The sequence below is a fragment of the Camelina sativa genome, chromosome 15 (assembly GCF_000633955.1).
Source record: "Camelina sativa cultivar DH55 chromosome 15, Cs, whole genome shotgun sequence".
Taxonomy (NCBI): domain Eukaryota; kingdom Viridiplantae; phylum Streptophyta; class Magnoliopsida; order Brassicales; family Brassicaceae; genus Camelina; species Camelina sativa.
This window is the reverse complement of record NC_025699.1, coordinates 24,300,909-24,316,573: the sequence shown is the minus strand read 5'-3', so window position 1 is coordinate 24,316,573 and position 15,665 is coordinate 24,300,909. Positions and strand designations below refer to the sequence as shown.

The 15,665-nt window shown below is 36.1% G+C and overlaps 2 protein-coding genes across 2 annotated transcripts; one reads left to right on the top strand and one right to left on the bottom strand.

Moving 5' to 3' along the window:
• LOC104748746 (polycomb group protein VERNALIZATION 2-like) lies at positions 6,063 to 8,356 on the bottom strand. The gene is made up of 8 exons (XM_010470342.1): positions 8,321 to 8,356; positions 8,169 to 8,200; positions 7,430 to 7,478; positions 7,153 to 7,242; positions 6,961 to 7,040; positions 6,764 to 6,853; positions 6,512 to 6,655; positions 6,063 to 6,378 (listed from the first exon to the last, which is right to left on the bottom strand). The coding sequence occupies exons 1-8, from the start codon at positions 8,354 to 8,356 to the stop codon at positions 6,063 to 6,065; spliced, it is 837 nt and encodes a 278-aa protein (XP_010468644.1).
• On the top strand, positions 12,132 to 12,851 carry LOC104748745. The gene has a single exon (XM_010470341.1). It carries the CDS (start codon positions 12,132 to 12,134, stop codon positions 12,849 to 12,851), a length of 720 nt encoding a protein of 239 aa, XP_010468643.1.

Genomic DNA, 15,665 nt, shown 5'->3' with positions numbered 1-15,665 from the left:
TTGATTATTCCGCTGTTGATTGTGAATGTGGTTAGGTGGCTAGTGGGTATAGGACCACTAGTTGTAGTTTATTTATATATTTATCATTTATTATTTATTATTTTTTTTTAAAAAAGGTCGGTCTTTTCACTAGGTTTCCGAGACTTACAATGTTTCAACGATGCACTCCTGGCCAAAATAAGCTGGAGAATCTTGACAAAACCCAACTGCTTGTTAGCTAGAGTCCTCCTCGGTAAATACTGCTGCAAAACCCCTTTTCTAGAAAGCAAGCCCCTGACTTCGACCTCACATGGCTGGAGAGGCATCCTTATTGGTAAAGAGCTCCTGAAAACACAGTTGGGAAGAGTAATTGCTAATGGGTTTGATACCCTTATCTGGAAAGATCCTTGGATCTCTCTTACCTCCCCAACGGTACCAATGGGACCAGCTCCTCAAGACACGGCTAACCTGAATGTTCACCACCTGATATCTCCGGAGACACTGGATTGGGACAAAGAAAAAGTATTGCAAATCCTCCCAGGATATGCTGATCAAATCCTGGAGATCAAACTAAGTAAGTTGGGTGGGAAGGATAGTTATGCTTGGCTATCCACAACCTCGGGAACCTACTCCACAAAGTCAGGCAACTATGAGAGCATATTTCAACACCCGACACCTACCCTGTTGCAGGATACGATCAAAGACTTCAAGTGGAAAGAGCATATATGGAATATAAAAACATCCCCAAAGATCAAATTCTTTCTATGGAAATTAATGCGGGAAGCTTTACCTGTGGGAGAGAACCTCAAGGCAAGGCAAGTCAATTTGATGGCTTGCTGCCCTTTCTGTGCTGACGAAGAACCCTCAACCCACCTATTTTTCACCTGCCCTTACGCAAAACAGGTTTGGGATCAGACCCCGGTACAACATCAAATCAAATCAAACCTCTTCACCACAAATATAGAGGCGTTTGAAGCTCTCCAAAAGAGTATATGCTTACTGCCAACCGGGGTTGGACAAGGCCCCCTTTACCCTTGGATCCTTTGGAAAATCTGGACTGGTCGCCATTATCAGATCTTTGAGAAAAGCCACGACCCTCCAAACGAGACAGTGCGAGCTGCAATCACCTTTGCTCGGGAATGGCAAGAGGCACAATCACCAGAGGAAGATCGGAAAGTCAAGCAAAGAAACCAGAGACAAAAACCTCCACCACCGGATGTAACGCTTGGTTTCTCCGATGCTGCCTGGGATCGAACATCGAGATCTGCGGGATTGGGATGGCACTTCTCAAATCGTGCCACGAACACTCAACGATCTGACGCCCTCAGGATGACTCATGTTGGTTCACCGCTTCTGGCAGAAGGACTGGCCCTACTGAAAGCCTTGACACAAGCATTGGATCTACGTTTTTCAAAACTCTCTTTAGTGTTGGATTCGACTCAATTGATCGAAGCCATCAAATCGGAGACTCCTCACAAAGAGTTCCATGGGACTCTACATGATATCCGCACTATCTCTTCTACTTTTCTAGAGCTTTCTTTTCGATACACTCCCAGAGAGCAAAATAAGAAAGCTGATGATTTAGCAAAAGCGATCTTAAACGACCCTCTGTTTGTACGAGACCGTTTTAATTAATTAATGAAAATGGATCGGTTTTGCCAAAAAAAAAAATCTGAATTTTAATTGCATATAGGTTTCTTATGCTCTTGATTTTACATTCGTTCTTCATGTTCTTGTTTTCATTTTGTGTTTTTATCTTAACTAGTTGAATTTCTTATGCTCTTGAATTTTTATCTTAACTAGTTGAATCATCATATTTGGTTTCTTGGTTCTTTGATTGTAATAATATTTTATTTGACATGTCAGGTGCACTTCGAAGATTTGCTTTTTCTACATGGATGAAAAATCAGGATCAATCGGGATGATAAACGAAGGTACTTTCATATATTTTGAAATAATAAATTAATTCATGTATAATTGTGATTTTTGTCATGCGAGCTATACTTAATTGTGATTTTTGTTTGATTTAATTGTGGTTAATTGTTTTGTTCAGGAGTTGAAAAGGAGTATCCTAAACGTCTATTCAAATATGGTGATGAACCACAAGTGAAGCAGATAAACAATAGCTGCAGAATGTCTATCCTGAAAAGAATCAAGGATGCTTTGCCAACCGAGTACGAGAAAGTGAAGAGTGATCCTGTTTTTGCAAATGTGTTTGCCATCTACGAAAATGGTCTAGGATACTCTGCGTGTTTGATACACAGCATCATGTGTAGGCAGTTGATCACAGATAAGAAACATGAACTATGGTTTGTGTTTGGAAGGAAGCCAATGAGATTTTCGATGCAAGAGTATTATGCAGTAACTGGACTCAAATACGAGGATGATTTCAGCTTAGATTTGAAGACTTGGAAAGAAGACAGTTGGAAAGAGGAAAAAGGTTTTTGGGCTAGATTATTGAAGAGATATGGGGAGATGACAATTAAGAGGCTGATAGATGTTCACCTACTAGAAGTTCCCAAGTGGGAACCTGAAGACAAGTTCAGATTTGTATATGTGTGTGTCATAGCTGGCTTGGTGATGGCAAAGGATGAGAAGAAAAAGATCCCTCTTTCATACATCAAATTGGTTATGGATCTTGATAAGTTGAGAGCTTATCCTTGGGGTTTACACTCGTTTGACTATCTTGTGACCTCGATCATGGACACAAGGAAGGAGTTGAGGGAGACCAACAGTTATATCCTTAATGGTTTCTCATTCGCACTTCAAGTATGGGTTATGGAAGCAATTCCAGCATTCCCAGAAGCCAAACCCAGCCATAGCAGCCACGAAATACCATAGAGAACTCAAAAAAACAACCACATAAGCACCAAATCACATAAAAAACTAGAGATCTTAGCTTAGATAAGCCATGGTCATACACTCACCTCTTTACAGGAAGTTTCTGACCAACAATGGATGAATCCACACTCCTAGCAAGCTTCCCTCACGTTCCTAGCCTTGAATCCTCACTTCCACAGCAAGATCTCACCCACAAAGCCTTGAAATCTCACAAAAACTCTCAAAAACTCAAGAACAATATTTTCTCCTCTTTCTCTTTGTTTTCAGCGGCTAGACAACAACAAAACATGACCTAGGTTGTTCACCCACTTAAATATCATGGTTTAATGGTTCTCCTCAAACCAAGCCGACCAAAAAATCGATAATTAAATCGAACTGGTCGAACCAGAAAACAATGGTGTCGATCGACACCCATCCAAAAAAACCAATTTTTGGTTAGCGGATGTTACAATTCTCCCCCACCAATCTAGATTCGTCCTCGAATCTTGAACAACCATCAGCCAAAGACTCCCGTGCAACCGTCTCCACGGCCCGCACTCTTCCGACTGATCTACAGAAGGTCACCTCTAGGCGATAGACTCACGCTCCAGGCGTCATTTGCTCTAGACTTTTGGACTTTCCTTTACTCATAGGCCTAAACCTTAAGTTTTTATTGGCTCCTCATCAGACCTAAGTCTGCATGCCAAATGTTGGCTCCTCATCGGGCCTAAACCCGCATGCCATAATATATAAAGAAAAATCCAATACTCGCCTCTTGGGTTGCCACCCTACAACGCGCCCCCGGATCGTCATCCGAAGTCGATATACCAACCATATTCCCAAGCCACAAAGTCTCTGAGTATGGCAGTACTTGGAGAACCGCAGTCCCCCAAGAGTCGCGAGCAAACAATTCTGAACACGTCTGAGTCCTATCCCTATCCAGGTATCCTTCCCGTGGCTCGCGTAAAACATCTCAATGTCCTACCAACCACATATCCCCGCACTGGAATACCACATGACCACTCAAGGATCATATACATGCCACAAGGGCCGCCACAAAGACAAAACAAAATGTCCTCAACATGACCGCCACCAAGGCCAAACAAATGTCCTAAACATGACCGCCACCAAGGCCAAACAAATGTCCTAAACAGGACCGCCACCAAGGCCATTCGTCCTGAAGGACCGTCACAAAGACCATCTGTCACGAAGGACCGTCACAAAGACCATCTGCCCCGAAGGACCGCCTAACAGGCACTCTGGCTAAACAGACCGCCACATAGGCCACACAATTGGCTAAACAGCCTGCCACAAAGGCCACACAATGGCTAAACAGCCCGCCACAAATGCCACACACAGCTAAACAGTCCACCACAAAGGCTACACAATGTTTAAAAAGACCGCCACTCACGGGCACACTGACTCGAAAGTCCACCACTAAGGCCACACAAGCCCCTCCAAGGCTCTTTACCGCTAAAATGGACAAATTCTAACTCCCGTAAAACTTTCCATATTTAGCACTTTCCATTTTTGGAAACTTTCTATTTTTGGAAACTTCTATTTCAGGAAACTTTCCTCCAAAAACCCCGCCTCACGGAAACTTTGTACCCCGAGCACCACCTCATCTTGTTACTGAGTCGCATAACCAACCATCCCAAGCGACCGAGTAAACAAGAGAGATGGGCTGGAAAACTCCATTCCCGCTCCAGCCACGGATTACAGATGGGGCCAAGCTAGACAAGTTCAAGTCGCGGCTTGCTTCTCATACCACTTCTTAAACCTTGCCTTCATCTTCGCCTCAGGCTCCCAAGTCTGCTCCTCAACACCATCACAATCCCACAAGACTCTCATCAAAGGAATCTTCTTCTTCTGAAGTTCCTTGATCCTCCTCTCGAGAACCCTCACTGGTCTCACCTCCAATGTCATGTTGGATTGCTTGCTCTATTGTGTCTGATCGTGATTCACGGTTTCTTAGTCTTCTTTGGAGATCTTTATGGTGAATGTTGCGTACTAGCTTAGACATCCTCAAACCGACGGTCAGATAGAAGTCACAAACCATGCTCTTGGGGATCTTCTACGGTGTTTGGTCGGTGATAACATTCGCTCATGAGACAACATTTTGTGTCAAGGTGAGTTTGCTCATAATCATGCTGTAAATCGTTCTACTGGATTCAGCCTGTTTCGCATTGTTGATGGTTTGATTCCTCTTAGCCCTCTCGACTTGAACATTGCAGCAGATCGTACTCGTGGCCATGGCAGAGCGTGTGATTTGGTTGAAGACTTTGTTGAGCTTCATCGTCAAGTTTTGATCCAACTTAAATAAGTTGCAAGTGAAAAGTATATGATAAGTGCGGATCTGCATAGTCGGATCTTCAGTTTAAGGTGGGCCATAAAGTGGGGGCTGTCTTTACTAAAGATCGTTTTCCACCAAGTACTTATAATAAGCTCAAGGCTAATAAGATAGGTCCGCTTGACGTGCTGGAGAAAAAAACAACAATACTTACCGTCTTCGTCTTCCTCCACATATGAAGACAGCCAATGTATTGCACATCAAACACTTGGTTCCTTATTTGGGTGATGACAATATGGAAAATTCTGAGATGAATTTTTCTGTTACCCTGGAGGACCTAATATAGAATATATACATCTCTCACGTGTTAGACTTTGTTTTCTTTTTATTAATGGGTTTTTATTTTACTTGTCGGTTTATTTATTATTCGAGAGTAGAGACTCATACTTACTTAGGTTTTCCTTATTTTAAATCTAAGCATGTTACCCTAGTTATCATAGGAAGTATAAATAGGATTGTTATGTCTCTTTTAAGAGACGGCTTTGATATTTTAATAAACACAGAAGAATTGTTCTTCCTTTAAATCTTCACAGCTTGTTTCTTGTTCCACAAGTCATCAAGTTCTTAGCCTTTCTTCTCTTCAGTTGAACAGCTTGACTACTCGTTATCCTGATATTCCGCTGCACTAGGATAGTTTTCATTTTATTTCTTCCTTTTATTAATAAGATTTTTGTCTATTTTATTAATTCCTCTTAATATGGAATTTTTTCATTCTATTTATTTCCTCTATTAGAAGATTCCTATTTATTTCCTCTATTAGAAAACTCAAACATTTCGAGTTTCGACAGATCATTTTAGAGAGAAAAGTGATTAAGCATACACTTAATCTTAGATGTGGAGAAACAACGTAAACTTAAAAGTTAAAAAAAAAACAAGAAAAGATAGAGCGAAATAACTAGCCAACTAGAGATCACTAGATGAGGTTTTCACGACCGCTCGAGCCTCCGCAACCACGACCACCTCGACCTCCACCACCACGACCTCTTCGGCTACTACTTCCACGAGTAATGAAAGTATACCGTTTTGTATCTATCATTTCTTTCATCTTCGGTGTTTGTTTGACCGGCCTTTTGCCTAAGCTCCTTTGAAAAAGGGTGGTGGCCCTGTCCACAACTTGTGAAGATTCAGTGTTGAGAGCTTTTACATCCATATCCATTTCATATTTCTCCTCGTTTCTACACATACTAGATTCACTACCTGATGCATGTGTAGTTTTTCTGTTGTCCTCACTAGCAAAACAGAAGAAAAAAAACTTAACATTTAAAAAAATGGTATATGCTTTTGCTCCTAAATAATAACAAATATATAAAATTGCAATCTAATAAACAACATCGTTTAAATCATCAGAGATTTTTGAATTACTTCTTATTGCTTTTATGATCATTTTTCTCAACATCCATATCTGAGGTGGCAGGATATTTCTGGATGATGGTATTGCATTTGGTTATGGTGGTTGCGTCAAGAATTCCATAATCCCATTGTTTCATCATGAATCTTCGCCAGCACCTGATATTATTAATAAAAAAATTCCAATAAATGTACAAAACAAATTTAATATAGTTTATGTATATTTATGTTGGTGTATTTATAGAATTTTGGAATGATAATACTTACATGTCGAGTTTTAAGTTATTGTGCAACTCTTTTTTATATAATTTTGAAAATTCTTCACATGCCCAAGGAATATGAGCATCTGCCAGAACTCTGCAACATAATTTATAACTTTTATTTGACCAAAAAGTTTTTAACCAAAACCATTAATCAAGACATTTCAATAGACATTATAAGTTCAACGTAAAAATTAATGTTACCTATTCTTTTTAACAAAATAGTTCCACAGTTGAATGAATATATTCATAATTTCATTCTCTTCCATAGAATCATTAATCCTCTGCAGTTTTTACAAATTTTCAAAGGTCATTAGCAAGTAACTTCATATGTCATTTTATTGTTGGTTGTTTATTAACCATGGAATATACCAGATTTGGAGCCTCAGTCTCAGCCTTAGCCTCAGCCTCAACCTCAGCCTCAACCTTAGCCTCGACTTCATTTTTGCTATCTTGGTCAGAGAGTACTTCATCAAGTGTCATTGGCTTTGTAACAAAAAAAAACATGCTGGTTTTTTGGTTAGTGACAATAAAAAAGAGACAACATGGACACAACTAACCAATATTCAAATTTAAATGAGACCAATTAAGTATATACAAAAGTTCATGAGAAATATCATAACTTGCAAGTCAAAGAATATTCAAAAGAAGTTTGTCAAGGAACTTGAATCACCTGATCACTTTGAGAGTGATAGAATTGATGTCTAGGAAGAGGTAAGCAGCTGCAAAATCATTTTTACCCGGTTAATATGTAAATGTAATTCATAAGATGGTAAAATAAAAGAACAGTATGTATGATTAGAACAAATCCAGAGCTTTGGGTGGACACCTAAGGCAAGATTCAGAAATGGGAACCCTAGATTTTTAAGCTTTTGAAAATATTTCAAAGAAAGAAAAAAATATACAAAAACTTATGCTAAATAGATATTTGAAATCTGATGATGAAATATTGAAATATAGTATAATAGTGTTATAAGAGGTATAATATATTTTTTTTTGGTCTATACCACTATACCAAAAAAAAAAAGATAGTTAGGATTTTGTTATCTATAAAAGCTATGTTTATTTAAATACATCAAATCTAATAGCTGTAATTTTTTAAAAATAGAAAACAAATGAATTAGGGAAATTGTATTTTAAATAAAATAAAACTGAGATTTCTAAACGAAGAAAAACATTTTTTATTAAATATTTTTTTTTTTAAAAAGAAGGGAAAAAAGGACATTCACTAAAAACAATGTTAAAACGAAGGAAGAGGAACATATTAGACTAGGCTACCCAAACCAAATTTTAGAAAATCATTCCTGGAGTCAAACAAAAAAATAGAGATATATGAAATTAAGGATCTAAAGTTCTGTTTCAAAAGTGGGGCTTTTAACATACCATAATCCCACATCTATATATCAACAAACCTTGTAGTCTTTGATCGTTTAGAAGGGATGAACTTAGCTTCTGTTGTGACCGTGACAGTAGCAGGAGCAGGGACAACCTCAGCTTGTGTTGTGACCGAAACGATAGCAGGGACGACCGCAGCTTCTGTTTTAACCATAACGGTGGCAGGGACGGCCTCAGCTTCTGTTGTGACCATAAGGGGATCCATTATAATAACAAAAGACGTCGGATCTACAAGAGAAATATTTTTAATTTAGATTATTATATCTGAAAATTAGAAATCAAGATCTAAGAGGGAAACTAAAATTGAATAAAATATTGTATTATTATGATAAAAATTTTAAAAGAAAACGAATAAATGAAACGAACTTATGCTATGTGCGTTAATGTGGAAGCTGTATTTGCTAACGTAACATGGAATTTTGGATAGATGTGCGTAAATAAGTTGAGACCTGATTTGAAAGAGTAGATGCACCGGAGAACAAAGAGATAATTGCCGGAAGCTAAGGAGGAGGAGGAGTCAAAAATGCTCTCTTTTTTATTATATCTTTTATGTTTCTCACCAACTTTTGTTATCAACATCAAAGCATAGTTCACCTTTATATATACAATTTTATTTGTATTTTACTGGTCAATAACCTAATATATATATATATATATATATATATATATATATTTATATAAGGTATTCAAATATTCAAAAATAAAAATTAATCTATATAAGTTAACAATGTTTTGTATCTATGACTAATAATATTTTTTGGTAAATATATGAGTTAGATTCGTCCAACCTATGAGTCAGATGTACTGTAGGATCAGATGGATTAAAAGAGAGCAATTCAACTGTTATGGAGCGTAAAGATCTTTGTCATCTGTAAACTAAAAGGTTGTGCCTTTAGATAGTATGCTACTTGAAAAAAAAAAGAAATAATGCATACAAAAAAACCACTATCACTTGATAGGGAGGCATCCTTATTGATGGGGCCAAGTGAGGTCCTAAAACAACAACATTTTTAAAAAACAGAAATGAGACTTAGCTTTGTTTTCTTGAACATTATTTGTTGCTCAAGTCATAATGAAAATAAGCCCACGCGATTAGTCAAATTAAGAATCTAATGCTCGAGAAAGAGAGTGTCAAGTACTTATGCAAATTAAAATCAATGCATGAGTAAACTAAGTAGAGTTTAAGGCATGGAGACATTGAAACATTTTCTAAAATCATGTATGGTCGGATATACATGAGCCATACCAAAAATAATGTTCAGATGGATGATTAACGAAACAAGAATCTAGTTAGACATCGTAGGTCATGTATGGCCGTGTGGAGAAGACACAAATGTATGTAACGTAAGAAAAGTATCGTCCATCCATCAAAGGGATATTTACAGTAAATACTTGATGGAAGTTTTTATATTATAGTATCAAGAACTGTTGATAGTCGGATCAATTTATCCAAGCTAGTTATTGGATCCTGAGAAACTGACTACGTAATGTTTTTGGAGTACGAGAGATGACTTGTAACTCTGGCATTGCATGCCGCATATGTAACATGTCATATACTCACAATCTCTCACATCTATCAAGATATAGCGAAGTTAGCATTCGTGACCTAAAAGCATATACATGTTAACTACAATTTAAAATCTTTTTGTACCACTGTTTTCAGTTCCACTTAAAGCATATACATGTTAATTAACAACTATTTTCAATGATAAAGAAACACATTCTTATTAATTGTACGAAGAAGTGTTTTCAAAGATGATATTAGAAAGAAATAAATTAAACAGTTTCATTGGTTTTTAAATAATTCAAGAGTTTTACAAGAGAAGAAACTAAAGTTTATTTCATTTAGATCATCAACTTCCATATTAGCTGCCTTTGAGATAAAATGACTATGTTGAATTAAAGTCGATTTCGCTAGGGCAACAACCAAACATCTTGTTTATGATTGGCTGAACTTTTTTAAAATATTCATTTATGAATCTGCGTGCTTTTACTTAAAACATCTTATATTTTGAAATGAAAGAATATTTTTTTAAACAAAATTTCCAAGTTTAAAGTGTACATTATTTAATGGATTCAAATGGATCTAAAAGGCATGAGACGAGTTATAAAAAATGAGAGGCGGTACAAATAAAGATAATATATTCTTTCGGATTTAAATTCAGTGTCGTTTAAGGTTTTTAAACACATATTAAGAAAACAAACAATTTTATGGTTTACATGTTATTAATATATATCCTTTACAAACTTTCTCATTGGTACATTAAAAAAAACAATCAAAAGCTTTTAATGCTTATTATAAAATAAAATTTAAGTCCTCAAATAAACTTTATTTACAATGAAAGAAATATATATATATATATATATATATTGTTACTATATAAATATTATTTTTTATCTTTCAACAATTGCTCTACACTGTTTCTATTTAGACCCTACAAAATATTATTTAGTTGTCATTCTAATATTTCTTATATTTTATCACAATATTACATTTGCAAAATTAAAGGCCATTTAAAGGTTTTTCTTTTTGTTGACTTAAAAATAGATTGTTATTTAGGCAAAATGGATTTGAATATTTTACTCTATTGAACATTGACCAAAATGTTAATCGAATATTTCTGGCAATGTATATTCCCCTCAGATTTTTTTTTTGGGAAAATTGGAAATAAAGATCACTATAAAAAAATTGACAATATACACATTTTTTTGAAAATGGTCATTTTTACCAAAAATGCTCATAGGAATTGAAAAACCCAAATTTAACAAGTTTAAAAATGTGAAATATAGGAAAATAAGTAGATATACAATAATAGAGGTAATATAATTTTTTTCCAAAATAAAAAATATATGTATAAGTTGTTTTTTGATGGATAAAATTTGATATAAAAAATTTAGAAAACGTTTTCTGCTTTTCTGAAAATTTAAGATGATGTGTTCTAACATTTTGTACATGTTATACTAAATTCATGAATAGTTTCTGTTCTAAATAGTTTAGGGGCCCAAAATTCTGAATTCTACAAAATTCAGAATTTGTATTCTATGGTTTACTCTATGTTCTAAACGTTTTAGTATAATCTTTCTACGGTTTACTCTATCCTCTAAAATCATTAGAATTTGTTTTATTCTTTTTACTTTATCTCTGAGAAAATTAGTTGACATCTACTACGGAAAAGTTGATTGTATACTCTGAAATTTTTAGTGATTGCTAAATATAGAAAGTAAATATTTGGAATAGGAAATTCAATATTTATCTAATAATTAGGTAAAATCGTAATAATTTGTTAAGATTGTGTTCTACAGAATTGAGAAATAGTTGTCTAACGTTTTTAGAAATTTTTAAAACAACCCTAATAACAACCCTAATCGTTTAGTGCACTAGTTTATGGTGTGTAAAACCGTTTTCTCCCATTTCTTTTCACCATTTTCGAGCCATGGCAATGCACGTCTATGTTAAGAGTGGTGTGTGGAGATTGTTTGACAATCATGAGATTTATTATTGATGAAAAAAATCGTGGAAGATTACTAACTTTGGAATCGAGTACTACACATGAAGAATTGTATATTATGGTTTTAGTATGGTTGATATGGAGCTAAGTTTTTTACCCATAGATCTCACTGCTGATTGTCCTCCTGTCGTTATGATGAATAATAGTCAGGTCACAAATTTTCTTTCATACTATAAAAAGAAGAAAATAGTATATTTGTGTGTGACATTCAAAGGTGGTGTTGGGGATGTCGGGAGAAAAATCAAACTGGAATAGAATAAAGAACCAGGGGTTTTAAGTGATGAAGATGACGATGGTAGTCCGAATGAAAACCTAGCTTTATTTGTGGGTACTGATGATGCCAAATGGAAGTATGTTTTAGGGAAAAAAACATCCGACGAGAACGCCAGTTATGGTGTTGGAACGTCGTTCAAAGTTGTGAACGTAAGGAAGGGTCAATATTTCAAAAAAAAAGAAGTGTTACAAGCAACAATGGAATTGTATGCGATGAGGTACAACTGTGACTACATGGTTACAAAATCGGATACAAAATTCTGGTGTATTCGCTGCATAGAGGATATTTGCAAATGGAGTATTCGTGCTGAGTGTTTAAATGGGTCTACGTATTTCAAGATCAACAAGTTTGTGGGTCTCCATACTTGTGCTCCTTCAAAGAAGAAGAAATTTTGTAGGACACCTTCAGCTAAAACAATTGGACATCTCATTATGCAGAATTATGAGGGTGTATTGGAAGGGCCTAAACCGAATGATATCATTAATAATATTCGTACAGAGTATGGTTGTGATTTAACTTACTCTCAGGCATGGGAGTCTCGCGGGTATGTAGTGAACGAAGTTAGAGGTATTCCTGAGAAGAGTTATGGTATAATACCAAAATACTTGTACATGATACAAGAAGCGAATCCGGGTACATTTACAAATTATGAAGTTGATTGCGACAGTAGATTCAAATATCTTTTTATATCTTTTGGTCAGTCAATAAGAGGATTTTACAAGGGAATGAGGAAAATTATTGTGGTTGATGGAACATTTCTGAAGAACAAATACAAAGGAGTTATACTAGTTGCTACAACAGTAGATGAGAACTCTGATTTGTATCCAATAGCATATGGAATTGCTGATTATGAGAATGATTTTTCATGGGAGTGGTTTTTTGAGCAACTAAAGGTTGTTACTTGTTATTGGAGATGAGAAAGATTTATCTTTCATATCAGATAGGCATGTGTAAATTAGCAAATCACTTGAAAAAATCTATCCATTGTCTACTCATGGTATTTGCATCCACCACTTGATTGGTAATGTTATTACATATCACAAGGGAAGGGGTGTGGATGATTTGGTTTCAAGAGCGCCTAAAGCTTATAGAGTTGCTGAATTTGAAAAACTTTTTGGAGAAATTTGCAACATCAGTCATGCGATTGGAGAGTACCTAGAGGATGCTGAGGTTAAAAAATGGGCTTGATGCCATTTCCCTGGATACAGATATGACTTGAACACAAACAATGTTGCAGAGTCGATCAATTCAGCTTTGAGATCACCAAGAGAGTATCCAGTAATCCCTTTATTAGAAAGCATCAGAGAGATGTTAACACGCTGGTTTTTTGAGCGAAGAGAATTAAGTTCCAAGCAGAAAGATCCTTTAACTGTTAAGGTGGAGAAAAAGATTTCAAGAAGAATAATGAAAGGTAAATACTTTAAAAGTTACTTTAAAAAAGTTTAATGTTTACAATACAATACATAAGTTCACCAAGACAATTACAAAACATAAGTTTACAATTAGCCGATTGTTAATCAAAAAAATTACATAGCCGAATGTTTACAAAAAAAAAAGAAAACATAGCCGATTTCCAAACCAAGTTTTACCAAGTTACTTTTTACTTACCAAACTCTTTGGTTGAACGGATGATGATTTCCCCTGTGTCAAAAAAAGAAGAATCAATTAGAAATTTGTAAGGCACCATTACATATACAACACCAAAGCATATATATTATTTATTGACTTACCAGCTCTTTTGTTTTTTGGATGGTGGTGTGCCTTGTTTCGAGGTTGATGCAAGAGTGGATAGTATCTCCTTCACTTCTGATACATCCTCCTCCATCTTCTTCAATCGCTGGCCTATTTCTTCCTTAAAAGGTTTGAAAGAAGCTTCAAACATACCTTTAATGAATGACTTCATTTCTTCATCAAAACCATGAGTGGTTGCGGCTCGCTGACATAGGAGTTGCATTTTTTGAGTCTCTACACCATGATCAATGTGCTTTGTCTTTCTCTTCTTTGTGCTTGATGCTCTCACATTTGCATCTTGCTTCTTGTCGCTACTCTCCAACCCGGAAAGTTGATTGTCTCCATCACTTTCCTTTTCAACATGATCATCTTTGTCAGCCAAAGCATCCTCTATCTTCTCATCATCAACATCATCAGTTTCAACATGTCCCCACACATGGTCTTTAAAATCAGAATCAGATCGGATCAAATCATCTAAGTTGTTAACTCTCACATCATTGATCTCATCAGGCCTAAGAAACTCTATTGATTCGAATATGTCATAATTTCTTGAGATGGAAATGTATGTATAAACGACATCCTACAAAAAAAAAACGATTACTAACCTTAAAACAATTACTAAAAAAAACGATAACAAAGAAGAATACATAAGTTATGAAATTACTAACCTTTGGTCCAAACGATTTCTCTATGAAAATAATGTCTTGATAAGACACTTTTGCTGCGCCCTTCCAGTTAGAACATCTAGCCTTGTTTTTGAATTCCTTGTCAATCTTCTCTCCCAACAGTTCTCTTTGAAAAAATATTGAAACGACAAGGGTTTGGTCGTTGAGTGAGGCCGTATATAAGTATAAGCGTAATCATCTCCCTCTTCGTTTGAACAAGAGTAAAACCTAGTCTAAGCCGCCAATAGAGAGAGAGAGAGAGAGAGAGAGAGAGAGAAGAAGAAGAAGAATTGTTGAGAACCAAAGGCATCTACCACCACCGTAGCTACACCGTTAGTAACCGTCACACACCGGAGACACCAGAGATTGTCACCGGGCTCAGCCTGTGCCGCCGTGTGAAACGTCTTCACCGGAGAGATCTGTGTTGCCAAGCCCTCCACTTCGCCGTTCAGTTCGTCAAGTCAAGCCGTCGAGAAAGGTTGCAGAAAGAGATTAAGGTTGCTGTTGGATTGGATTCTGTCGTTGCTGGCTTCTATTTGAGAATCAACCAAATTGCTAAGGTGAGGGCGGGATTTGCGGAAATACATTGGTTACTTTCTAAGCATAATTTTATGAATTGCTTGTATAGGCTTGGAACTATGTGATTGGTTATGTCTATTGTTTGATATTGTGTGTTATGATGTGATGATTAGATCTATGATAATAGAAGTGTGATGACATGGTACAATGATATGATGCATGATGATTGATGATATGAGATGATACGAGATTATGTACTGGGACAAGAACATGAGATTTGTTTCGTATCTCGTGATGGGCAAACCTGAGATTGGTTTTGTGCCTGGTAATTGGACGAACATGAGATTTGTTTCATGTAGTGTGATTGGACGAACATGAGATTTGTTTCGTGTCGAGTGGTTGGACGAGCCTGAGATTGGTTTCGTGCCATGCTAAGCTGATGAGATTTCGGTTTAGCGTTGTTTGTTGATGAATGCACATAAATGATTGACTATGATGATGTGAGAAATATGGTTTAAATATTATTGGTATGTACTAGGTTGTGATTATGTGAAACCGTTATGCTTGCTAGATGTATATCAAGAAAGTGGAGTCTGATTCTATGCTATGCAATTATTGTTGAATGTGAGTAGTTTGTTGTCATTGTATTTCAGTGGGCAGTGTTGACCCCCTCATTGAGTAATTAATTACTCACCCCTCCTTTCTATTTATTTTTCTCAGGTTAGTTATGTTCGTTATTTAAATGTTAGAGATTGCGGTTTTGAGCCAAACCAAGAAGTCAACACATTGACCAGACCGTAAGGCGGGTCTGGGTGT